The sequence below is a fragment of the Oryzias melastigma genome, linkage group LG15, assembly GCF_002922805.2.
Source record: "Oryzias melastigma strain HK-1 linkage group LG15, ASM292280v2, whole genome shotgun sequence".
NCBI lineage: Eukaryota > Metazoa > Chordata > Actinopteri > Beloniformes > Adrianichthyidae > Oryzias > Oryzias melastigma.
In genome coordinates, this window is record NC_050526.1 from 7352853 (window position 1) to 7379749 (window position 26897).

Here is a 26897-nt window from a genome sequence, read left to right on the forward strand (position 1 = left end):
CGGCCGGAGGCCCGGCCGTCAAAGCCGAGCTGGTGTGCAGATGGACCGAGCGGAGCTGTCCGCGGCAGCGGCCGGGCCGCGCGTCCGTGTGCGAGCAAACTTTCAGCTCCATGCCCGCGCTGGTGGAGCACGTCACCAGCGCGCACGTCGCCGCGGGTCTGGAGAGCCTCAGTCACGTCTGCATGTGGGCCGAGTGCGTGCGCGGCGGGAAGGCGTTCAAAGCCAAATACAAACTCATCAACCACATCCGCGTGCACACCGGAGAGAAGCCCTTCTCGTGCGCGTTCCCCAACTGCGGCAAGATGTTTGCGCGCTCGGAGAACCTGAAGATCCACACGCGCACGCACACGGGTAAGGTTCTGGTTCTGATGCGGGTCGGGGTGTTTGAATGCAGCGAAGGACAGCCTCCATGTTTACACGGGCCGGTTCCCGCTGCCGCTGCTGCTCCCTCGCCTCCTCCGCTGACTCCTTGTCTCCTTGCGCGTGCAGGAGGCCGTTCAGGAGGGGGGAGGGTCCGGGAGATTCTTCAGTTAGAGAGCTGTGCCCCCCCACACCTCATTCATCTCAGTAAATGCAGTCACAGGTGACACCCCCACCTCTCCGTGCTGTGCCTGAAAATGGGCGGGCCCTCACCTGCAGCCCCAGGTGTCCTGGGGAAGCTGACCTGTGATGAGGCTCAGCAGAGCAGACTGGGCTCACACAGGGTGTGAGGAGAGTGCACGTGGGGGAGGTCCTTCAGTCTGGGTTCAGGCGGATGCAGCCTTGGTTCTGCTCTCCAGCTGGGCTTTGGCTCCTGGTCACCTCTGCATGTCTGCTCACTGCAGGTCTGAAGCCGAGTCCTTCCAGCTTCCCTTCATTTACACTCGATCTCCAGACACTGAATCCACTGACCATGATGTTACTACCTCCGTGCTTCACTGCTTGATGTTTCACATGAAGCTCTTAGTGGTGCTTCCTGACATTCACCGCCCTACTCAGGTTTTAGACCAGAGGTCTTCAACCTGTAACAGTAAAAGAGTCATTTGGGCTCGATTTCTACGGATCAAAACCTAGAAGGAGCCACACAGTCTTACTTTAGTTTTTAAGAAATTTGGATTTTTTATTTATGACCTTTTTAAAAAAAATAAAATAAATAAGTACGAATTATGTCTATTTTTGGCACGAACAAAAGCAAAAATACAAAAAGAACCTAGCATCTCTTAAAATGTGATTTTTTTAATTTATTTTTTTACATTTGACAGAAGCTCAAATAACTTATTTTCAAAATAAAAGTTGCTCTGTGTCAAACAGGATCATCTCAGTGCATCTCTGAACAGCTAGTAACCAATGTTGTTCAGCATAAGATTATCTGTCTTTTTAACTCATAAAAGATCAAACTTTTTACCAAAGTTTTCCATATAAAATCTGTTCATTCTGGAGGTAGAGTTGAACAAACAAGACGTCTTCAGGTCAACAGGATGTAAAAACCTACATAGTTTATAATCTATGTGAACCTCAGACATCAGTTTATATATTTAACTCATCTAAATGAAATAAATGATAATTAAGTAATCCATATTTTAAGAAAATGCTATTTTATTTGCCTCTTTTTGTTCTTTTCCCCCTCTTTGTCCTCATCAGTCTTACTCTGCTGGGTTTTGTTATTTTAGTTTGAGGTTGGATCTTGGTAGTCTTAGTTTTCAGGCTTTGTTTATTTGTTTTCTTTAGGTAGTTTTGGTTAGTCAGACATTATCAGGAGCTGCTGACTCTGACGGTCGACATGTCTGGATCAGCAGTCTCCATGACTTATGTTATGTTTGGTCAAGGATCTTCCATGGAGATAAAAGAAACACATGTGGATCTGGGGCTGCAGGTTGCAGACCTCTGATCTAGGTATAGTCTCCCCACATGTAACTGAGTTTCAGTTCAGTCACAACTTGGACTCCTCTGACCTGGGGGGTGGATCTGGGGGTGCAGCTGAAAAGCGATCAGGCGCTGACCGTTGGCTGAATGTGGTTGCAGGCTGGTTTGAACAGCCCAAGAGCTCCGAACACTCCCCAGGCGGGAGTTCCCCCCTTCATAAAAGCTAATGCAGCAGGTTGGGGTTTGCTCACCGTTACATAATAAACCTGTGAATCTCAGATGGGTTATATCAGGGGTGTCAAACTCAATCGCACAAGAGGCCAAAATCCAAACACACCTTAGGTCGCGGGCCGAACAGGATAAACATTTATTGAACACAATAAAACTATTTTTTTAACTTAAAAACTGCAACTTTTAACATAATTATGAACTAGATATATTGCATTACCAGTGATAATGCTAGTGAAAATGGTGTAAACTGAATTATGCTGCATAAGATGCTAGTGCTGATAGCTGAAGATGCTGAAATTGATAGCTAAAAACGCTGAAGCTGATATCCAGCTAAAATATTTGCTAAATGCCAAATTGGTCTAAAAAAACTAAAAAATAAAAAACCTAAGATAACCAAAACAATTAGCATGTAGCTGAAAAAAATAGCTAAACTTCAAAATAGCCTAAAAAACTGAAAAAGCCTAAATAAGCCAAAAAAGCTAACAGAATGCCAATTTTTTTTTTTACTTCAAACAGTAACTTTTTAACACAATTATGAATAAAAAAGGGAATGTAGCCACGAGGGGGCCCAAGCCAGGGTCTCATTGTGCCGGTCCCAAGCCCGGATAAATACAGAGGGTTGTGTCAGGAAGGGCATCCGACGTAAAATCTTGCCAAATCAAATATGCGAATCAGAACTACGAAATCCATACCGGATCGGTCGAGGCCCGGGTTAACAACGACCGCCATCGGTGCTGTTCACCGACAGGGTGCCGGTGGAAATTGGACTACTGTTGGTGGAAGAAGGAGAGGAGGAAGGCGGGTTCGTAGGGAGAGAGAGAAGAGGAAAGTCACTAGTGTTGGACTGAGAGTTGGGACTTTGAATGTTGGAACTATGACAGGAAAGGGTAGAGAGTTAGTGGACATGATGCAGAGGAGAAAGGTAGACATACTGTGTGTCCAGGAGACCAGGTGGAAAGGTAGCAAGGCTAGAAGTTTAGGAGCAGGGTTCAAGTTGTTCTATCATGGTGGAGATGGGAAGAGAAATGGAGTAGGAGTTATCCTAAAGGAGGAGTTTGTTAGGAGTGTTGTGGAGGTAAAAAGAGTGTCAGATAGAGTGATGAGTCTGAAGATAGAAATGGAGGGTGTCATGTTCAATGTTGTTAGTGGGTATGCCCCACAGGTAGGATGTGAGCTGGAAGAGAAGGAGAAGTTCTGGTTGGATCTTGATGAAGTGATGATGAGCATCCCTGGAAATGAGAGAGTTGTCATTGGTGCAGATTTCAATGGTCATGTTGGTGCAGGAAACCGAGGTGATGAGGAGGTGATGGGCAGGTTTGGTATCCAGGAGAGGAATGTAGAAGGACAGATGGTGGTTGATTTTGCAAAAAAGATGGAAATGGCGATAGTGAATACATTCTTTGAGAAGAGACAGGAACATAGAGTGACCTATAAGAGTGGAGGTAGAAGCACACAGATAGACTACATCTTGTGTAGACGGTGTAATCTGAAGGAGATCAGTGACTGTAAAGTAGTGGTTGGTGAGAGTGTTTCCAGACAGCACAGGATGGTGGTGTGTAGAATGACTCTGGTGGTGAAGAAGATGAAGAAAGAGAGGGCAAAGGCAGAGAAGAGGACAAACTGGTGGAAGCTGAAAAAAGAAGATTGTTGCATGACTTTTAAGAAACAGTTGAAACAGGCTCTGGGTGGTCAGGAGGTACTCCCAGATGACTGGATAACTACAGCTAATGTGATCAGGGAGACAGGTAGGAGTGTACTTGGTGTGTCATCAGGAAAGAGAGTTGATAAGGAGACTTGGTGGTGGAATGAGGAGGTGCAGGAGTGTATACGGAGTAAGAGACTAGCTAAGAAGAAGTGGGACACTGAGAGGACTGAGGAGAGTAGACAGGAGTACAGGGAGATGCAGCGTAAGGTGAAAGTAGAGGTGTCAAAGGCCAAACAAAGAGCTTATGATGACTTGTACGCTAGGTTGGGTAGTAAGGAGGGAGAGACTGACCTGTACAGACTAGCAAGGCAGAGAGATCGAGATGGGAAGGACATGCAGCAGGTTAGGGTGATCAAGGATAGGAATGGTAATGTGGTGACAGGTGTCAGTGGTGTAATGGAAAGATGGAAAGAATACTTTGAAGAGTTGATGAATGAAGAGAATGAGAGAGAACAAAGAGTAGAAGAGGTGACGGTTGTGGAGCAGGAAGTAAGAAAGATTAGTAAAGGTGAAGTGAGAGGGGCTTTGAAGAGGATGAAGAGTGGAAAGGCTCTTGGTCCTGATGATATACCTGTGGAGGTATGGAAGTGTCTAGGAGAGATGGCAGTGGAGTTTTTGACCGGGTTGTTCAACAGGATCTTAGGTGGTGAGAAGATGCCTGAGGAATGGAGGAGAAGTGTGATGGTGCCCATTTTTAAGAATAAGGGAGATGTGCAGAGTTGTGGTAACTACAGAGGAATAAAGCTGATGAGCCATACAATGAAGGTGTGGGAAAGAGTAGTGGAAGCCAGACTAAGAGCAGAAGTGAACATTTGTGAGCAGCAGTATGGTTTCATGCCAAGAAAGAGCACTACAGATGCAACATTTGCTTTGAGGATGTTGATAGAGAAGTACAGAGAAGGTCAGAGAGAGCTCCACTGTGTCTTTGTAGATCTGGAGAAAGCTTATGACAGAGTGCCCAGAGAGGAACTATGGTATTGTATGAGGAAGTCTGGAGTGACAGAGAAGTATGTCCGAGCAGTGCAGGACATGTATGAGGGCTGTAAGACAGTGGTGAGGTGTGCTGTAGGGGTGACAGAGGAGTTCAAGGTGGAGGTGGGATTACATCAGGGATCAGCTCTGAGCCCCTTCCTGTTTGCAATGGTGATGGACAGACTGACGGATGAGGTTAGACAGGAATCACCATGGACTATGATGTTTGCAGATGATATTGTGATTTGTAGTGAGAGCAGGGAACAGGTGGAGGTGGAGTTAGAGAGGTGGAGGTTTGCCCTGGAAAGGAGAGGAATGAAGGTTAGCCGCAGTAAGACAGAGTACATGTGTGTGAATGAGAGGAACCAGAGTGGAAGAGTGAGGTTACAGGGAGAAGAGATAAAGAAGGTGGAGGAGTTTAAGTATTTAGGGTCAACAGTACAGAGTAATGGAGAGTGTGGAAAAGAAGTGAAGAGGAGAGTGCAAGCAGGTTGGAATGGGTGGAGAAAAGTGTCAGGTGTGATGTGTGACAGAAGAGTTTCAGCACAAATGAAAGGAAAGGTGTACAAGACTGTGGTGAGACCAGCCATGTTGTTTGGACTAGAAACAGTGGGACTGAAGAAAAGACAGGAAGCAGAGCTGGAGGTAGCAGAGATGAAGATGCTGAGGTTCTCTTTGGGAGTGACCAGGATGGATAGGATCAGGAATGAATACATCAGAGGGACAGCACATGTTAGAGGTTTTGGAGATAAAGTCAGAGAGGCCAGACTGAGATGGTTTGGACATGTTCAGAGGAGAGACAGTGAATATATTGGTAGAAGGATGCTGAGTCTAGAGCTGCCAGGAAAGAGGTCTAGAGGAAGACCAAAGAGGAGGTTTATGGATGCAGTGAATGAAGACATGAAGGTGGCTGGTGTTAGAGTGGAGGATGCAGAAGACAGGCTTAGATGGAGGAAACTGATTCGCTGTGGCGACCCCTGAAGGGAAAAGCTGAAAGGAAAAGAAGAAGAAGATGAATAAAAAAAGGGCAGGAATATTATTCCAGAATAAATCAACTTAAACCTTAAATAACTTTCAATATTTTACTCTCCATTAAAATATATTTTGTCAATATTATACAAGTTAGAAATAAGCACAAGATAACATCGGGCCATTAATAACAATAAAATGATCTGGAGGGCCGGATAGAATTACCCGGAGGGCCGGATCCGGCCCCCGGGTCTTGACTTTGACACCTCTGGGTTATATGTTCACATGGGGGGTCTGTCTGAGGCTTGATCCAGCGGTGAGTCTGACACTCAGGTGAACTTCTCCGTCCCACGGACTGACGGTTCGTGTCTTCTGTCTTACAGGAGAGAAGCCGTTCCAGTGTGACTTCTGTGAGCGCCGCTTCGCTAACAGCAGCGACCGCAAGAAGCACTCCCAGGTGCACACGGCCTCCAAACCCTACGACTGCAAGGCGCTGGGCTGCACCAAGTCCTACACCCACCCCAGCTCCCTGCGTAAACACATGAAGATCCATGTCAAGTCCTCCCCCCCCTCTGACCCTCAGGACCTGTACCACTTCCTGCCCCACCAGCTCCCGCAGCCCCACCAGGCTGTGCTGGAGCCCCTGGACCTCAAAATGAACCACTTCTCTCCGTCACTCTTTAACAGGAGCGCTCACTTTCCTCTTCTGGCCGCCCACGGACTGGACATTAGCTCCGCCCACGAAGCAGACCACAAGGTTCTGCTGCGGAGCTCGTCTCCTGCAGCCGTGCCGCTGGACCTGTCTCTGACGGGCCTGAAGAGCCAGCTGAGCCAGAAGCAGCAGGGGGGCAGGACCCCTAGGCGGAGCCAGCGCTCAGTCAACCCCGCCTTCACGCAGCTGTCCAACATCAAGGAGTGGTATGTCTGCACCAGAACCTCGGCGCCGCACTTCCCGCTGCTGCACCCGGACCACATCAAGGCCGAGCGCAGTAGTGACGAGGAGTACATCACGTAGAACTGAACCTGGATCTCTGGACTTGGACAGCAGATTTAATATGACCAGAACCAGGTCAGGTCTAAACAAGGAGTCATGTGTGGCAGCACCTGTGACTCAGATGACCACATCACCAGAGGAGACTTTTACAGAGTTCCACCCGGAAACTGCTCGGACCTGCCATGACGCCTGAAACCTCCAAGAGGTGCAGAAGAGCCCGTCACTGCAGTCCGGAAAACCGGGTCCAAGCAGAACCAGCTCACCTGAGCAGATGTTTGAGCACGGAAAGGTCTCAGGTGGAGCCGTGGACTCAACAGGGGAACAGAAGTCCCACTGGTTCTGGTCAAAAGTCCAAACATGATCTTCAGTCTTCTTCATGGTATCCAGAAGCATCAGGAGGTGAAAGACGGTGGAGATGCTTGTGAAAACTCAGACAGAAGCTGTTCTGTGGGTCCAAACCACTCCATCATTCAAAACCCAACCCAATCAGAACCACAGCCTTGCTTTCAGTATCCAAAGGTTCCTGCTGAGTTCATGAAACTTCCCTCCAAGATCAGGGATCATCCAGCTGACGGGTCAAGTTCAGAACCTTCAGTGGTTCTTTGTTTAACCTCAGGTCTGGACTCTGGAGATCCAGGACTGAATATGAGCTCTCAGTTTGAGCCGTCCGTTGATGCTCAGCTGACTAGAACTGGACGCGTGTCAGCGCTAGCAGAGGCATCGTGGGGGGGCGTCAGCCGTGAGTCTGCCGAGTCAAACTCACATCTTCTAATGTTTATTAAATGCATTATTATGTAAAAAACAGAGTCACTGCTTTTATGTGAATCCCGAGAACCGGGTCAGCTCCAGGAGGATCCAGCCTGCAGCAGTCTCACCTCTGCAGCACCACGTCACACCAGGGGCAGACGCTGGTGCACAGGCCCAGCTGCACACGCAGAGGAAGGTTTATGCAGGAACAGAAAACTTGGTTTCCATGAACAGCAACACAACTCTGTTGGTTCCTCTCGGTCCTCTAATGGGGGAATAACAACAATTCAAGTGTTGAAGCAGTCTGGTGCTACACCACTGGACCTTTAGACAAATAGAGATGAGGTTGTTAGTGAGTGATAACTAAAAACGTTGAATCTAATAGCTGAAAACGCTGATAGCCTTCTAAAATATTAGCTAAATGCCAAATTTAGTCTAAAAAAGCCTTTTTTTTATTCCTAAATTAGCCAAAACAGCTAGCATGTAGTTAAAATACTCCAAAATAGCCTAAAAAATTGTACTAAATGCCAAAATAGTCCAAAAAGCTAGCAGAATGCTAATTTTTAAAACTTTAAAACTGTAACTTTTTAACATACCGGTAATTATGAATAATAAAAATGCAGGAATATTATTCCAGAATAAATCAACTTAAACCTTAAATTACTTTCAATATTTTACTCTCCATAAAAACATATTTTGTTCAAATTATACAAGTTAGAAATGAGTGCAAGATAACATCGGGTCATTAATAACATTAAAATAAAATGATCTGGAGGGCCGGATAGAATTACCTGGAGGGCCAAAGCTTTAGTTTTGGAGAGAATAAAACTCACCTTTATTTAGGTCCATCTTCAAAGTCTGATGACATTCTCAACGTTTTCTTAACTGGTATTTTTGTGTTAGCATTACCACAAATAAACATCATTTGTTCAGGAAATTAAATATTTAGTTTTTAATGCTAAAGTTTCAGATCAAGATTTTGGATTACTTATCCCTCCAACGGACTTCATCCAAGTCAGATATTTGTGAATAAAAGACGCCAAAGCATTTTTCTTCTTGTACCCAGCGAACCCATTTGTTCAGCATGGTGGAGTAAATGAGTTCTGTAGATGACGTCAGACAGAACCAGAGATCCACTCGTCTGGATTCTTCTGACCAAACTCACTCAATCACATCTCAGAGTCTCTAACAGTTTTGACATCCATTTATTGGAGCTTTACCTTTCCTGGTCAGACTCTCACCACTCCTGTCCATGAAAGAATGGACCGACCTTCCTGGACAGAGGGTTCTGGACATGTGAGGAGTAGCTCTGTCTGTTTTTTTTCACTTTAATTTGTTTACTTCCTAATAAAATCATAAAGTGAGTGATGACGGTCTCAGTGAGTCCTCAGCTGTCATCATCAAGAACATCGTTCCATCCTGAACATCGTTTTCCTGCTTGATGAAACAGAAGATGGATCAGAACCAGAAGATGGATCAGAACCAGAAGTGGACAAACCACTGAACAAGCATGTCTAGTGTGAGGCACAGAGGTGGAAGGCTGATGGTGGAGCCTCCTCTGGACATGCTTGGGCTGCTCCACCTCATGTTTTGAAAACAGGAGTCTTCATGAGTTCAAACACTCTCTCCTCTGATGAAACGGTCACAGTGATGGGGGCGGAGCCAGTTTATTTTTGGGGACATCAAAACTGGGATAATCTTACACTTGATACAGAAGAAGTTCTTCCAGGACGGTTCTGATGGTCCTACACAAGTTCTTCTGAGCTGCCACGATGATCCAGCAAACCAGACGGAGCAGCTCCTACACCCGACAACAGAACCAGAACAACCCAGACCCGAGTGTTTCATAAAACTACAAGCTGAGCAAAAACAGAATTCATAAAGGCCTCTAATGGTGGCAGAGGGTGCAGCACTGCCGATGCTCTGTGGTCCCAGCAGCATCATTCCAGCTCCACCAGCAGGTCTCCCTCCCCCACCGTCTCCCCAGCTTTACAGTGGACGCTCTTCACCTGCAAGGCCAAACGCAACCACCTCAGAGGGGAGGTTCAAAAATCTGCATCATAACAGTGTATGGCGTTAAACTTCCGCCTAAAGTCTCCCACGAGCATGTATCAAAGTCCATGCACGCAAGGAGCGGTCCACGGGCGCAGGACAGCCTCCGCTCCTCCACTCCTCCACTCCTCCACTCCTCCACGCATGTGAAAGCTCTTCTACGCGCTCGTGGGAGTATTCTTCCACTCCTGTGACCTCCACTGCTCCCCTGTGAAAGTATTCTTACGCTCCTAAAACTAGTCCCGCCCCTCGCGGAGGACCGTGCGCTCGTGGAGCTTCTCCTGCACCCGTATGAAGCTCAACATTGAAGGATAAAACCCCCAGAAATACCCAATAATCATTCGTTTTTTTTCAAATTAAAACTAAAAATCAAAAGAGGGAAAAAGGGCTGCTTTATTTATTAGTCAATTTCTAAATTTCTACAGTAAAACAAATAATTGTTGATGTTCCCATTTTTATGAATTCAAAATGAATCAAACACATGATGAATGTTTAAATTCACTTTCTAAGACAAGTGTTCAATCACAGCGTGGGGAAAACACAAAACGAAGAACTCTGTGGCGACCCCAATGGGAAGAGCCGAAAGGTGAACATCAAAAATGATTCATTTTACTATAGAAATTTAGAAATCGACGAATCAATAAAGCAGTCCTTTTTCCCTCTTTTCAGTTTTAGTTTTAATTTGAAAAAGGAATGATAGGAGAGGCTCCACGAGCGCACAGTCCTCCACGAGGGGGCAGAACTACTTTTAAGGGCGTAAGAATACATTCACATGCGAGGAGGAGAGGTCAGGAGTGCAAGAATACTCCCACGAGTTCAGAGAAGAGCTTTCACGTGCGTGGACGAGTGGAGGAGCAGCCGTGGAGACTGTCCTGCATGCGTCGAGTACTTTTGTTGCATGCGTAGAGTTTGATATATGCTCATGGGGGACTTTCGGCAGAAATTTAACGCCATAAGAGTGGGCAGCGCCGAGACGCAGACACTAAACTTGCAGAACCTACGAGCTGGACGTCTTCAGTTTTGCTGAAAACATTCTCACCTTTGCTTGTTTGACTGCAGTTAGGCTGTTCTGCATCTTCATGGCCTCAATCACACAAATCTCCTGACCTTCTGCAACCTGCAGCCAGAGCAGAGCAGGAGTAAAAAAAAAAAAAATCAACATCATAGAAAGCAGGAAAAAGCCTGGAAATGCAGGTCTGTGCATGAGTACACGTGCACGCTCACAAAAACCTGCCAGCCAACATCATGAAAACTGAACAGGTTCCTGATGTGAATCAGGTGGTATGAAGCTAACAGAAAAGATCTTAAAAACACAAGCGAGGTTGTATGGTTCTGTCATCTTCTTCTCATCTACAGCCTCCCGTCTGCGTCTAACCTTTAACTCTACAGCAGAGGAGAAGTGCAAACCTGGATGTTCTTCTTCTAAGACAAAATGAGGCCAAAGGATGCAGAGACGGAAAGCTCTCAGTGAAGAACTGCATGCTGGGATGCATTACCGTGTCTCCAGGGTGCACAGACACCGCCACCACCGTGCCCGGCATGGGAGAGCGCAGGATGCTGCTGGTGTCTTCTGGAAGCTTCTCTGGCATGAAGGAGTTTAGCTTAGAGGCCAACTTGGATAAAACTCGAACCTTAAACTGGGAGAGCCAAGAAGAGCGTTACCATGACAACACGCTGACAGTAGGTGCTTCATGAAGGTGGTTTCTCACCAGGGTTCCCATGAACTGCAGCACTATCGTTCCTGAAGCCTCTCGGGACAGGCACTGAAAGCAGTGAGGGTTCAGTGATTGGTCAGTCGAAAGACGCTGGAGTCACTTAGACTGGAGCGTACCTGGAGCATCTTCTGGGCGCCGTTGATGGTGAGCGGCAGCAGCGGGGAGGCCAAGTTCCACGCTCCACTGACTTCTACTCTTCCTCCGTCCACCTCCACCTGCAGACAAACGGGGTAACAGAGCTGACGTTCTCCTTCCAAAGAGAGAAGTTCCTCCGAACTCTCTCTGGGCTGAGGAGTCAGGAACAGCTTAAAGTGAACAAAAAAGACACTTTTTAACTGAAAAAAAGGAAAATTTGACAACCAGACATTGTAAATTTGAAACAAAATTGTAAAAAAAATACAACTTTAAAGTTTGAAAGTATATTCTAAATTTGGAAAAAATACTGAAAACTTGAAAAAAAAACTATAAATGTAAAATTACCGATTGAAAATAATGTATTCGTTAGTAACAGCTGGTGCTCAAAGCCCCGCCCCCATGTAAAATTAGGATCAGCTCAGCAGCAAAAATTGAGAAAGAAAACAGAAAACTGAAAGAAAAGAATGAGAAACAAAAAAAGGAAAGTTGAAAGTACAAATAAATATTTTTTTAAATTGGTAACACTTTTATTTATTTTAATTCAAATTTTAAATTTACTTTTTTTTCAGATTTCCAATAATTCCTTATTTTTGAGTTTAAAACTGCTTTCAAGTTTTCCATTTTTTTTCAAATTTACAATGCCCGTTTTTCACATTGTACTCTTGTTTTTCATTCACTTTAAGCTGATCCTGATTTGACCCCATGCACCGCTTCACGGTGACGGTGAAGCCAGAGGAGCTGACCTGCTCACACCACAGCATCTCATCCAACAACAAAGTCATCGTCAGTCCTCCCAACGTTTCAGCCTGTTTCTGACTAAAGTTCTCCCACGCTGTCACTTATGAGCGGCACAAAAAAGATCTTTACACTTTTTTTACAAGTTCAAACCTTCTCCTATCCTGTGGCTGCACAAAGTTCTTTACTGTCCAAAGGTGTAGATACAGGAAAAGTGCCGACCATGAAGGTCATACTGCCTCATGAAACACCGAGTCTCATGAGACCATCATGACTGCACACATGGAATGCTCACAGTGTACACGCTCCCTGACTTGGTGATGTGGGCATCATAGTGTCCCTCCCCCAGCTCCAAAGACAGCTCCCAGCTGCTGTGTCCTGCCACAGACGAGGAGACCCTGAAAACAGGAGCAGAAACCCAGATTCATACGGTCGTGACACTGAGCTCACAGCTCCTACTTCTATCACGGTTTTAAAGACCCACACTGAGGAAAACAGTGTTTTGTTTTCTTCTCATCATAGAGCAGGGGTCCCTAAACTTTTTCTTGTGAGGAACACATAACTTTTCTTCTCTGATGTGGGACGGGTCGGTTTGTAGGCTAACAGAAAAAGTGTAACAATCACAGCCTAAACGTAAACATTTATGGTTTTCCAGAAAGCCACACAGCCAAATTTGAAATAATTTATTTCTGTAATACCAAAACATGTTAAAAATAGATATATAGCATTACCTGTGATAGATTAATAGCTGAAGATGCCTAAATTGATAGCTGAAAACACTGAAGCTGACAGCTAGCTAAAATATTTGCGAAGTGCTAAATTAGCCTAAAAAATAGAAACATTTCTAAATTAGCCAAAGCAGTTTGGGGGGCCAGGCCAAACGTGGAGGAGGGCCGGATCCGTAGTTTGCAGACACCTGTAAAATGTGCATCTCTGAGGGTTTCTTCATTCAAATCGTTGTGATCAGGAGCAGAGGAAATATGCTGTTGGAAAGGGATTGTATTTGGGCGGAGTCACAAGCTCTCTGCTCTGCTCCATTCTCATCATCCATTTGCAGACAAATAGATCCATGAATGTCTTTGTGTTCCTGGTCTGAGCTGGAATCTGGATCAGAACTGCTGGACAGTTCTGATATTGATCAGCATTTTTGTTGCTCCAGTAATGTTAGGTTGGGGTTGTGGGGGACTGTAAGCTAGTGGGAGAGAGGGATGATGGGAAATGGGGGCAGGCTTAAAGTCCCGCTCACAACTCAAAGAAGAATTGCTGCTGCTCTGCAGAAACTATGTCCTAGAAATTGACAGATTTTGTATTTTATTGTGTCTAAAACAGCACCGTCGTGATTTAAAGAGTGCTGGGATTGATGAGGAAACGGTTCAGAGGGTGATGGGAGTGGGACTCATGCTGAACTAGAACACTTGGATTTCCTGCGAAACGTCGGGGAGCACAAACACTTCAGGACTCCATCGTGAACCCTGGAGCAGCCGGCTGGAAACCTCACCTTAGGTTACCCAGGATGCTTTGCGAACGCAGCTGAGCAGCAACATGGAGTGCTGCAGCCGTCGCCAGGAGCTCCTGGCGCTGCTCCGCCTCCAACTGGTGACCCTTGAAGCCCTCTGGGTAAACGTCTGGCAGGAAGTTGGTGCTGATGTCACCGGAGATGAACAAAGGATGGGTAATGATTTCCCGCAGCAGAGGAATGTTGTGGGTCACTCCTGGAAGAAGATCCCAGATCCTCATAGGAAACTCCTGTCACACCAAACCGAGGCCTGTGAGGGCCTGCTGCTCACCTCGGATCACGTATCTGTCCAGGGACTCCTCCATCCGGGCCAGAGCCTCAGCTCGTGTAGCTCCAAAGGTCACCAGCTGCAGACACAGTGGAGGAGTTACTGCTGGGGAACACGCCTGAGGAGCTCCGCCTCTCACCTCCACCTCTCACCTTTGAAATCATGGGGTCGTAGTAGATGCTGATGTCACTTCCTTCCTCGATGCCGCTGTCCACACGGACCTGAGAGAAACGAGCCGATCTAGGAGATCCAGGAGAGGTGACAGTCGGTCACACACATGCACACTCACGTTACTGAGGTCCAGCGGCTCCTGGTACTGTGACAGGCGTCCGATCGACGGGAGACCAAAGGACTTGTACGGGTCCTGGAAAGATATCAAACCCCATCAGAGATTTTAATCCAGCCAGACTGAAGAACACGGAGCAGATCAAAGGATCAATGAAGAAACATAATGAGCACAAAGACATAAGCAGGTGATGAAGGAGGAAATTCAGCCCTAAGCGGAGCAGGGCTGATAGGATTAATCAACTAATCAACTATTAAAATAGCCGACAACTAATTTAATAGTTTATTAGTCGGTACTTTATTTTATTCAGAGTCAGAGTGTAGTAAAGTTGAAAGTTATGACATTCTGCTAGCTTTTGGAATATTTTGGCATTTATTAAGGTTTTTTAGGCTATTTGGGAGTTTAACTAATATTTCAGCTAAACGCTAGCCATTTGGCTAGCTTAGACTTTTTCAGTTTTTTAGGCTAATTTAGCATTTAACTAATATTTTAGCTGGTTATCAGCTTCAGCGTTTTTAGTGATCAATTTCAACATTAGCATCAATTTTAGGCTTTTTTTGTTTTTGTTTTTTAGGCTATTTTGAAGTTTATCTATTTTTTCAGCTACACACCAGATGTTTTGATATCGTAGGTCTGATTCTGAGGTTAGACAGGAATCACCATGGACTATGATGTTTGCAGATGATAATGTGATTTGTAGTGAGAGCAGGGAACAGGTGGAGGTGGAGTTAGAGAGGTGGAGGTTTGCCCTGGAAAGGAGAGGAATGAAGGTTAGCCGCAGTAAGACAGAGTACATGTGTGTGAATGAGAGGAACCAGAGTGGAAGAGTGAGGTTACAGGGAGAAGAGATAAAGAAGGTGGAGGAGTTTAAGTATTTAGGGTCAACAGTACAGAGTAATGGAGAGTGTGGAAAAGAAGTGAAGAGGAGAGTGCAAGCAGGTTGGAATGGGTGGAGAAAAGTGTCAGGTGTGATGTGTGACAGAAGAGTTTCAGCACAAATGAAAGGAAAGGTGTACAAGACTGTGGTGAGACCAGCCATGTTGTTTGGACTAGAAACAGTGGGACTGAAGAAAAGACAGGAAGCAGAGCTGGAGGTAGCAGAGATGAAGATGCTGAGGTTCTCTTTGGGAGTGACCAGGATGGATAGGATCAGGAATGAATACATCAGAGGGACAGCACATGTTAGAGGTTTTGGAGATAAAGTCAGAGAGGCCAGACTGAGATGGTTTGGATATGTTCAGAGGAGAGACAGTGAATATATTGGTAGAAGGATGCTGAGTCTAGAGCTGCAGGAAAGAGGTCTAGAGGAAGACCAAAGAGGAGGTTTATGGATGCAGTGAATGAAGACATGAAGGTGGCTGGTGTTAGAGTGGAGGATGCTGAAGACAGGCTTAGATGGAGGAAACTGATTCGCTGTGGAGACCCCTGAAGGGAAAAGCCCAAAGGAAAAGAAGATGCTAGTTGTTTCAAATAACCTAAGTTTTTTTTACCTTTTTCATTTTTTTAGGTTAATTTAGCATCTATTTAATATCTTAGCTGGCTATCAGCCTCAGAGATTTCAGATATCATCTCTAGCATCTTCAGTGGCCAAATTCAGCTTACAGCATTCACACTAGAATTATCACAGGTAATGCTATATATCTAGATTTAGTTAGTTTAAAGCTAATGATGGTTAAGATGTGTGCTTTACATCCACTTTGTGCACGACCCAATTAGTCGAGTGATTGAAAAAAATAATCGACAACTAGCCAACTATTAAAATAATGGTTTGTGGCAGCACTAAAGTGGAGCCCTCATCAAGCTCAGGAAAGCTGCAGATTAAGTTTTTTGAAGCTCTGAAGTAGAGGATCTCCAAAGCCCTCACAGGTGAGACGGCAGGTCCAACTTCAGAAGCTAACGGGCTTTGGCGAGCCTCAATCCTGCTGACTCTCTTCTGGATCAGAACCTACGAGCTCTGGATTGTCCTGGACAGTCACTGACCTCGGCGTAGACGCGGCTCTCGATGGCCCAGCCGTTTAAGGGGATGTCCTCCTGTCTGTGCTGCAGCCGATAACCTTTAGCCACCCGGATCATCTGCTCCACCAGGTCCAGGCCGGTGATACACTCAGTGATGGGGTGCTCCACCTGGAAAGAGCAGTCAGGGTTCTACTCTGGTCCGGAAAGACTTTGGGTTCTGGCTCATACTGTCTACAAACAGAGAGCAGCTCTACAGAGGCGTTACAAAACTGTTCTCAATGATTACATTTCAGAAATCGTCTATGAAGCCTCCAATCAGCTGCAAACCTGCAGTCGCGTGTTCATCTCCAGAAAATAGAAGTTTTTCTGGGAATCCACCAGGAACTCCACGGTTCCAGCAGAGGAGTACTGCACAGCTTTGGCCAGCTGCACAGCCTGCTCGCCCATGGCCCGCCGCGTGGTCGGGTCCAGGAACGTGCTGCAGAGGTCAAAGGAGGACACTGTTGGTGCTCATCTCCACCCAGCCATGAGATGAAGACACGTTCTGACAGCAGGAATGGAACCAGCACATCCACAGCACACATGAGAAGGAGGGCGCCGTGCACGGAGGAACTGCTTTTGTGTTTTCGTTTGCTGTGTTCCTGCACATTCCTCTGTGTTCTTGTTCTCTCTGTTCTGTTTCTTGTCTGGTTGTGGACCACCATGTATTTGTTTGTGAGAACCAGTTCTGCTCACTCTCCTCTCCATGAAGCAGTTGTAGCTAAAGCATGAAGCAGTGAAAGGTTTCCTCTCAGGAACCCCGCTCCACCTGGCTGCAGCACAGGAACCATGGGTTACCTGGGAGCCTCTTCCACCACCTTTTGGTTCCTCCTCTGGATGGAGCACTCCCTCTCATTAAGCCACAGGGCGTTCCCATGTTTGTCAGCCAGAACCTGAAGCAGACAGGAAGCCAGTAGTCAGTGTGAGTGGTCTGACCTTCACCACGTGAGCTCCACCGGTCTGAGGACCAGGAGAGCTCACACCAACAGTTCTCAGAGAGCAGGTCTCCTTCATGCCTTCAAGAATAAACCAAGTGTGGACATGGAAGCAGAAGCTCCACAGATGTTATGGAAGCAAACGAATGCTCCAGGTAATGTACACCTGTCAGTGTATGGCTGTGATACCCAGTGCTGCAGAACTCTTGATCTTCTTAATGGTCAGTTAGTAGAGCTGTAACGAGTACCCGGGTGCTCGGGTACTCACGATCTTCTCCTGAAAATTTGAGTACGAATATTGACGACGTCCAAGATCGCTGATTCGCGATCTTTATAAATATAGTAGAGTAAAATATTATTAAAATATTATCTGGAGACGATGTATTTTTGCTCTGAAATGCAGATTAATGTTGGATTTTAAGTTTATGAACTAAAACAAAGCAGAAAGAGCAGTGGCACCGTCACCAGAAGTAAACACATCTTCGTGACGGTGAAGCTTCCGGTTTTCAAAGTAAAACTAGCGAGAGCTTTTTTCTGTTCAAAAACTGAGACTGAAGTTCCGCTCACAGACATAACTTCTGAAAAATGAATTAGCTTTAACATCTGAGCTTTAGCTCCAGTGTTTACATTCTTTTGGTTATGGTAACTCTTTAGACGCAATTAACAAAACCTGCTGCCCCTGATCTTCAAATCTAATGTCTGTTTGGAACAGTCCTGGTTCCTCATTCTCAGGTTCTTCAGGCTGGAGTGAGCTGCTCCACATTCCAGACAGATAATGAGATGCGTGTGAACGGCGAGTACCTGGATCTCGATGTGGCGAGGCCTGTCGATGTACTTCTCAATCAGCAGCCGGTCGTCTCCAAAGCTGGACGCTGCCTCCTGTGACGAGAAGCGGAAACCTTCCCTGAGAAGAACAGAAGGTCCATCAGTGCTCCGGTTCCACCAGGGTCACATCTATGACCTGCTGTGGTCTGCACATGGTTACCTCGTAGTTACCATGGTTACCTTGTGGTTACCACATGGTTGATCCGGTGATCTGTTGAAAGGCTACCAGTACCTTATTAGAGGACGCTCTTGACATTCAGTAACTTTTGGATCAGAACTTTTCATGTCAGGCAGTGATGATGCTGAGTTAGCATTAATGTAAATTGTTGTTGTAGCCCGTATGACGGTAAAAATGTACTCAAGTAGCCATTTTCCCTTATGTGTCATGTGACTCGTAAGGTAAGTGGTGCTTTAACACCATTTTAAGCAGTCTACAGTGCTTTACAGACACAGTGCTATTGACACACTCTGCTGCCAAACACTGCCACTATAACAACCAGGAGCTATGTTCGACACCTGGGTGGGCAAGGTGGGAACCAAGCCTCCAATCAGAGGTCGACCGCTCCACCTCTGCACCGCAGTAAAGACGAAGGTCTAAGATGTGAGCAGCTCTTAAACTCTGGGTCTCTTTCAGTCACTCCTCCAGAGTTCATGTTAGAAGACAAGATTCAAAGCTCTGCTCAAGTACTGTTCTCACAGGTGGTTTGCAACCTGCACTGTTAATGGAGGCGGAGCCTAAAGAGTCAATTCACCAACTCAGTGTGGTGTGCATAAATCTGCATCCCCTCTGAGTGTACGGCCGGAATCATGTTAGACCAAAGCTAAAATGTTCAACCCTGAACCAGGCAGCCCAAGCAGCTGTGCACACACGCCATGACAGGACATGACCGAGGAAATGAAATGAGTAGAAGACGGCCACAGCTCTGCTGGACAACACGACCTCTGAAGCTCTGGTGAACCCCAAATTCAATAGAGTGGAGGCAATAAGGGGGATCACACAAAATATTAAGACTTTTTCACTAATTGAACAGTTTAGTTAGAGGTGAACCTAACCAGAGGTTTTCTGAAACAGAGCCTGAACCTGACAGAGCGACTGGATCCTCTCCAGAATGACATACCTGGTCTCCTCGTCATTCCAGGCTATCCTCATGCCTTTACCTCCTCCCCCCGCAGAGGCTTTGATCATCACCGGGTAACCTGGAACAGGTAAAGTAGAGATGACGGATCTATTGTAAACATGTTTGTGTGAAGGTTTTTGGAGCCAACAGGAATGTTGGTAACATTTGTGGAACGGCACAGCTCTGAACAGCTTTGCTTCTCCATCATCTACTGCCTCCAAGTCATCTAATCTGACCTTGAGGTCCATTCTTTGGTCAGGTCGGTCTCTCAAGGAGAGCCAACTCTGGACTTCAGAACTCATGCAGTTCTACGAAAGACCAAAACCAGGATCAAAACCTGCTTTGACTCAATGGTATCACAAAACGACCAGAGTGTTGGACACAGCTCTTCTTAGTGAGTGTTCTCTCTGCTCTGCCTGTCCTGGAGGAGGACAAGCTTCCTGTCAGACACATTTGGGTCTTTCTGTCCAGGACCTGCCGGCTGAAGATCTGTCTTAAAAGAAGACTTTAAAGCAGAGGAAGATGAAGAGGAGGAGCAGTCACAAGGCTCCGCCCCATCCACTGATCAGATCAGTGTTTTGACAGCAGAATGCTGATGAACTCACCGATCTGCTGGGCGATCTCCACAGCGTCTTCTGCAGTCTGACACACAAACACATCATGGTTAGGCAGCAAATCACGCCAGTAGAACTTCCCCATCTGCCCCTCACTAACAAAGTCAACTCCACACACAGAAGACGCAAACCCCAATAAATGTGCCCGGAAATGCTGGCATTCACAGCAAGTCGCTTATAGACGGATTACAGGAGAAGATGGTCATCTGGGGCCCGTTTCAAGAAGCAGGTTTTGTTGAAACACTGAGTTTGTGAACTCTGAGTTAAGGAAAACTCTGAGTTTCTGGTTTCAAAAATGGAGGCAACTTAAAGTTGTGAAAGTGGGTTAAACCAAACCCGTTTCAAGAAGCGGGTTAAGCTGAACTCAGAATCAGTCTGTGAGCATAACCTGGTCGGTAGCAGGTTTTCTTCAGGAAACTCAAGAGTTCTCTGCGGTCTCCGCCCCTTTTTAAAGTGAAGGATGTTCAAATATGAGTTCCTCATTAACATTTAGAGAACATTCACATTAGAGACGTCACGTTTTCACCACGCAGAAACCAAAATGACATGTTCATTCATAGAGGATCATGTAGAGAGGAGGCTGATTAATCCAGAGGAAATGTTATTTACGACGGTAGAGGATTTGGAGGACACGAGTCGACTGACTGGAGTTTCCCAATTCATTTTTATTTGAGCGATTATACAGTTTTTCCAGGAACTCGTTATCAATAATACAGAGTTTTATTTTCCTCTTTTTAAACCCTTAACAACAGAAATCATTAAATCTTTGCCTGTCAAAGGATCTACCGTGCTGGGAAGTAGGCTATATATGAAATGTAGATTATGGAGATTACTTGTTAAATTATTGACGGATCAAAACCATTCCTTACTTAACAAATGACAACATGACATTCCTGAAATTTAGTTCTTCTCCTGAATTGAAATGATTCAAATGTAGACGTACGCATTAACTCTGCAGATATTTTCTCTGTTTTACCGCTGCAGATGTGTTGATCTTTATGCATCGGGGCGGCCGTGGTGCAGCGGTAGGGCGGTCGACTCCTGATCAGAAGTGAGCGGGTTCGACTCCCGCCTTTCCCGCCCATGTGTTGAAGTGTCCTTGGGCAAGACACTGAACCTGCTTCTGGTGGGAGGTTGGTGCCAGTGTTCAGCAGTAGAGCCACCACCAGTGTATGAATGTGTGTGTGAATGGGTCTGTGACTGTGAAGCGCTTTGGGCCCTCGAAGGAGGGTAGAAAGCGCTATACAAGTATACGCCATTTACCATAAAATGTGTTCGTAGTCGCATATGCTTGTAGGAAGTATGAAGCCCTAATGGTGTTTGTTCCCGTTGCCATGGTGAATCGTGCTGTCTTTACTCCATTGATCAGGGGTTTTAATGGTTGTGAAACTCGAACCCGACTCTGAATCCAACTACTCAGAGTTGATTGAACAAACTTTTTTCAGCTGTTCTGAAACAAAAATCTCTTCGCAAACTCTAATTCAGTGAACTATGAGTTCAGGTTTGAACTCTGAATTTGTTAAACCTGTTTCTTGAAACGGACCCCAGGTGCTTGGTGTGCATGTCAACTGGATTATTTTTGGAGTTTCTGACGTTCTCGGCGGCTGTGAGCGTTACCTTGACAACTCCATCAAACCCGGGGATGGTGTTGACCTTAGCGGCCTTGGCGATCAGCTTGCTCTCGATTTTATCCCCCATGGCCTGGATTGCATGGGTGTCTGGGCCAATGAAGGTCACGCCCTCATTAGCCTGAAGAGAGACGGAAAAAAATACAAAACTGATCCAAGAAGCTGAAAAAGTGAAAAACTTTCCAAAAAAACCTGGAGCAGCTTCTCTTTAGCTCACACCTGAAGACAGACTGAGGTGCTGAAGAAAAGCTAACAGTGTCGGTTTCTGACTCACCAGCCGCTTTGCAAACTCCTTGTTTTCAGAGAGGAAGCCGTAACCTGGATGAACCTTCGGGCAGGAGCAGAAACATCTTCAGCTGGTGAGCTTCCTCTGGAAGTTTGCCTCCATCAGCATCAAACACTTACAGCCTGAGCTCCAGTCGTTCTGACAGCATTCAGGATGGCATCCATGTTCAGGTAGCTCTGACTGGTGGGGGCGGGGCCGACGCAGACCGCCTCATCAGCCATCTTCACGTGCACCTGTGTGAGAGGGACGGTAAACGTCGGGTAAGAACACTGAAGTTGAAATTCAAGGCATCCCATCTGCAGGAGGAGGGCGCTTTCAGCGTTTTCAGCTTCAGCGTTTTCAGCAATCAGCTTCAGCTTATTTAGCAATCAGCTTCAGCGTTTTCAGCTATCAGTTTCAGCGTTTTCAGCTTCAGCGTTTTCAGCAATCAGCTTCAGCGTTTTCAACTATCAGCTTCAGCGTTTTCAGCTTCAGCGTTTTCAGCTATCAGCTTCAGCGTTTTCAGCAATCAGCTTCAGCGTTTTCAGCAATCAGCTTCAGCGTTTTCAGCTATCAGCTTCAGTGTTTTCAGGTATCAGCTTCAGCGTTTTCAGCAATCAGCTTCAGCGTTTTCAGCTATCAGCTTCAGCGTTTTCACCTATCAGCTTACAGCATTCACACTAGCATTATCACAGGTAATGCTATATATCTAGTTCATAATTATGTTAAAAAGTTACAGTTTTAAAGTTTTAACAATGTAGATTTAGAGTGTTCAATAAATGTTCATCCTGTTCGGTCCGTGACCTAAGGAGTGTTTGGATTTTGGCTCCCTGTGCGATTGAGTTTGACACCACTGGTGTCGATGGTTCCCCAGGTGTGTCCAAATTCTTTCAGTTCGGCTTCAGGCGCCAGGTGACTTTGGGCCGTCCTCGTTTTCTTCTTCCGCCTGGTGTCCAGTGTAGTGCTGTTCTTATGATTGCGTTTTCTTCACTCCTCAGTACATGTCCTATCCGTGTCCAGTCTCTTTTGAAGATAGTTGACATGTCTTCTTGGTTGAAATGGAATAATACAATTTCATTGGAAATATTTTCGGGCCAGAAAAATCTCAATATCTTTCTTAAATTTCTCGTGTGGATGTTGAAAAGTTTTGTCAAGTCTTGGCATATTAAAATGTAACCGAATGTTAAGGAAAACCTCGACTTCCTGTCCTCGTTTAGTCTCTCTGCAGCTCAGCGTTCACATGTTCCAGTGTTTATGTTCTTTGATTCAGTCATTTTTTAAATTGTTAACACGATAATTCCAGTAGATTCAGAATCTGCTGGAATTATTGTGTTAACGGTTGAAAAATTACAGTATGTACAAGTAGGCGGAGCCTGCTGGCCCCCACATTCAACTTTTGATGGTTGACCAATCCCTGCTCTGGTTCCAACATGGTGAGCCTGCGTCCATGTCGTAAAACAACAGCGACTGAATAAGATTCATTTGTTGGAGGCAGGAGGATGTCAGATTTGCTCAGTCCAGTTCTCTGATACAGTCCATGGATGTGACGCGGTACCCACACACCCTCCACCCAGAGGTGAGTCTGGATACTCTGTACATGAAACAAATGAGACTCACAGCGTTGGAGTCCACGTCACTGTGGACAGCTACCGTCTGGATGCCCATCTTCTTACAGGTCCTGATCACCTGCAGACGAACACAGTCTCGGGTTCAAACAGAACCTTCAGTGAGAAGAACCCTCCTGCATCTTCCTGCTTTCTAGTTACCCCTTCTTAGCAGTCTTGCAGGTCATGGAGTTTGGCCCCCCAGTACTGATTATTTTCGTAATTTCAAAGTAATCAAATTACTGTAACCAAGCCAGTTTTGTTGAATGTTACTGAACTGTCACAAAGAAGCAACAGGAAGTCCCGCCCCTTTCAGCTCATATTTTAGTGGGTCTGCTCCAGGAACTGACCCTTTTCACGGTGACGTCAGACAAAATGGCGACAGGGCAGTGAACATGAAACGCAACATCCGGTTAATTGGTTTAGAATGGCAAAGCTGACAGCTGAACGCTGTTTAACACAATTTCACATAAATAATAAAAGGTTTTCTTACGACTTCCAACAGAAAAATTTACAATATTTATTCATGAATGTCCTGCTGAACTGTATTGAATAGATATTATTCTAACGGTTCTATTTTGATTGATGCCATTTACACGTATTTTAAGTGTGATCAGCACAAAAACTGATAGAAATTTATGTTGTCCTCATTTAATACCTTCAGCATAGACGCACATTTTTGCATTGCTCATATGCATTTTAATTGGTTCCCAGGATAAACTTACTTGTATTATGGGATATTTTAGCGTAAAATTGCTTTTAACAGCATTCAGATGTCAGCTTTGCTGTGCTAAGCAAGAGACACAGGAGGCAGCTCTGCACTTGACCCCATGTGTGACGTCACGTGATGAGCGTCTCCTGGGGCCCGTTCCAAGAAGCAGGTTCAACAAATTTAGAGTTCAAACCTGAACTTAGAGTCACTGGACTCTAAATTCTCAAACTCAGGGTTTTTGGTTCCAGAACAGCTGAAAATGTTTGATTCAATCAACTTGAAGTTGTCAGAACCAGAATCAGGTGTGAGCGTCGCGACCATTAAAAGCCCTGATCAATGGAGCAAAGACAGCATGATTCACCATGGCAACGGGGACAAACATCTGAGTTTAGTACTTCCGGCGGCGGAAATTGATAAGTTCCTTCAAGCATATGCCGACTATAGGAGAACATTTTCATCAAGAAAAGCAACACAGCTGCAGCGGTAGAACAGAGAGAAAATATCTGCAGTTATTTGAATCATTTCTAATAATGAATAAATAATGTCAGGAAGGTTATTTTGTCTCTTGTTGAGTAAGGAATGGTTTTTGATCTGTTACTAATTTAACCAGTAATCTCTGTAATCACATGAATGACCCCCCCCCCACCCCCTACACACACAGATATCACTGTACGCTAAAAAGAAACTGTAGCTGCCTGGTAAATGTTAAAAAAGTATTTATTTAATCTAAATTCTCAAGACTTAAAAAATATTCGCTGAATTCTTTTTTTAAGCATAAAAACACTTTCCATAGCCGGGAATCGAACTCGTAAACTCTGCATAGGGAGGCAGCGTTGCTGATGACCAAGCTAATATTTGACACAAGTGCTGGACGGTGGATGAGTTTAAAACCTTTCCCGGTGTTTGACATTCAATGATTTCTATTGTTAAGGGTTTAAAATAAGGAAAAGAAAACTGTATTTTTTAATAGCGAGTCCCTGGAAAAACTCACTATTTATAATATCGCTGAAATAAAAATGAATTGGGAAACTGCAGTCAGTCGACTCGTGTCCTCCAAATCCTCTACCGACGTAAATAACATTTCCTCTGGATTAATCAGCCTCCTCTCTACATGATCCTCTATGAATGAACATGTCATTCTGGTTTCTGAGTGGTGAAAACGTGACGTCTCTAATGTGAATGTTCTCTAAATGTTCATGAGGAACTCATATTTGAACATCTTTCACTTTAAAAAGGGGCGGAGACCTCAGAGAACTCTAAGTTTCCTGAAGAAAACCTGCTACCGACCAGGTTTCGTTCACAGACTCAGTTACCATAGTGATTGATTCTGAGTTCAGCTTAACCCGCTTCTTGGAACGGTTTAGACCACTTTCCCGGGTTTGAGTTATCTCTCTTTCTGGAACCGAAAACTCAGAGTTTTGCTGAATTTGGAGTTCACAAACTCAGAGTTCCAACAAAACCTGCTTCTTGGAACGGGCCCCTGACTGACAGGACGTCATCTCACCCTGCAGGCGATCTCTCCTCTGTTGGCGATGAGAAGCTTCTGGAAGGTCTGTGGAGGAGAGGACACGTCAGCAGAAACCTCCTGCAGGCAAACGTCACAGAGAGAGGACCGTTACCTCCTCCTCCTCCTGGGGTCTGCAGCTGGAGGAGTACCGAGCCCGGCTCCTCACCGCACAGCATCTGGACCGGCATGTGGGGTTCTGCACACAGAGGAGGACAGGACTCATCTCTCAGGTGGAGCCCGGCTTCATGGAAGCATCCAGTCTGGTTCTGATCCAGTACAGAGAAAACTAACTGTGGATGAACTGTTCCAACACCAAGAGAAGCCTGAAGAAGAATTTAGCAGATCCGTTTGGACCTGGAAACTCATTTGGACCTGGGAGCCAGCAGATCCCCTAGACCTGGAACCCAGCAGATCCACTAGAACCTGGAACCCAGCAGATCCATTTGGACCTGGGAGCCAGCAGATCCCCTAGACCTGGAACCCAATAGATCCTTCTGGACCTGGAACCCAGCAGATCCATTTGGACCTGGAACCCAGCAAATCCCCTAGACCTGGAACCCAATAGATCCTTCTGGACCTGGAACCCAGCAGATCCCCTAGACTTGGAACAAAATAGATCCTTCTGGACCTGGAACTCAGGAGATCCATTTGGACCAGGAACCCAGCAAATCCATTTGGACCTGGAACCCAGAGATCCATTTGGACCTGCACTTTCTTAGATCATCACAGCCATCCAGAAGTATTTCCTCTCACCGGAAGACCTTCATCTCTTCAGGTCTGAGGACCTCCTCCCCTCAGAACGGCTGGCAGCTCAGGCCCCGCCTCCAACTGGACCTAATTCCGTCCGCGGGACGAGGACCGAACCGGACCCGTCCTTCATAAAGTCTAGAGGTAACTGCTGCCAGCTTAGCGTTCACGTGACGTCCGGATGCGCGCCCCCGCGTTAACATCGGGTTCAGGTTCGGGTCGTGTAACGCACCTGTGCACTCACCTTGACGGTAAACAGAAGTCTGTCCAGGAGCCGTGGAGACCCGCGTGACGCCATAACCTCCAACTAGTGTTTTCTTCTTCTTCTTGTGTGGTTTTCCCGCAGCTGCTGAGCGCGCAGAGACAGCACCGCCCCCTGTCGGAGGCCGCTGTACCTGCAGACTGTCACCCGCAGAACCCAGCTGTCTAAACCCCTGATCCAGCATGAATCACCTGTGATCAGATCTGTGCTACCAGAGAAAAATAATATCAAGATGTTGAAGAACGCAGAGAGCTTCACACATTTTTAAGGAAAAGAATCAAATCAGCAGTTTTCACACATTTACGCCACCAGGAGTATAACGATTAATTTGAACAACCATTTGATTCATATCATAATTTGTGGTTGATGATACAATTCATATTCGATTTTGAACAATCCGATTGACCCAAAATGGTTCAGAACTTCTTTATCCCAAACTACCACCAGTGTGACTCAGAGATAAATATCTGCTACTGAACAGAGCAGGGGAAGTTTTCCAGATTCTTTGGATTTCTTCA

General features: G+C 45.7%; 2 protein-coding genes across 4 annotated transcripts; one reads left to right on the forward strand and one right to left on the reverse strand.

The window, feature by feature from the left end:
* Nucleotides 1–5: 5 nt before the first annotated feature.
* On the forward strand, nt 6–7515 carry LOC112161785 (zinc finger protein ZIC 4; the record flags this gene model as incomplete). The annotated part of the gene is made up of 2 exons (XM_024297236.2): nt 6–351; nt 6103–7515. Coding segments are annotated over 2 exons (978 nt in total), but the record flags the coding sequence as incomplete, so codon positions are not given.
* A 1131-nt stretch (nt 7516–8646) lies between these two features.
* pcca (propionyl-CoA carboxylase subunit alpha) lies at nt 8647–26507 on the reverse strand. Of its 3 annotated transcripts, none has more exons than XM_024297687.1 (23): nt 26362–26507; nt 25483–25566; nt 25368–25415; nt 23165–23233; nt 21688–21801; nt 21557–21610; nt 21272–21403; nt 19646–19682; nt 19041–19119; nt 17899–18001; nt 16961–17055; nt 16451–16601; nt 16148–16291; nt 14171–14245; nt 14034–14102; nt 13885–13960; nt 13596–13809; nt 12393–12495; nt 11344–11442; nt 11222–11275; nt 11009–11149; nt 10552–10629; nt 8647–9469 (listed from the first exon to the last, which is right to left on the reverse strand). In XM_024297687.1, the coding sequence occupies exons 1-23, from the start codon at nt 26413–26415 to the stop codon at nt 9401–9403; spliced, it is 2142 nt and encodes a 713-aa protein (XP_024153455.1). In that variant the 5' UTR covers nt 26416–26507; the 3' UTR covers nt 8647–9400. The 3 variants fall into 3 exon arrangements, with proteins under 3 accessions (XP_024153455.1, XP_024153454.1, XP_024153456.1); XM_024297686.2 differs by having other exon boundaries at nt 26350–26490; XM_024297688.2 differs by lacking the exon at nt 26362–26507 and adding an exon at nt 26124–26245.
* Between the last annotated feature and the right edge of the window lie 390 nt (nt 26508–26897).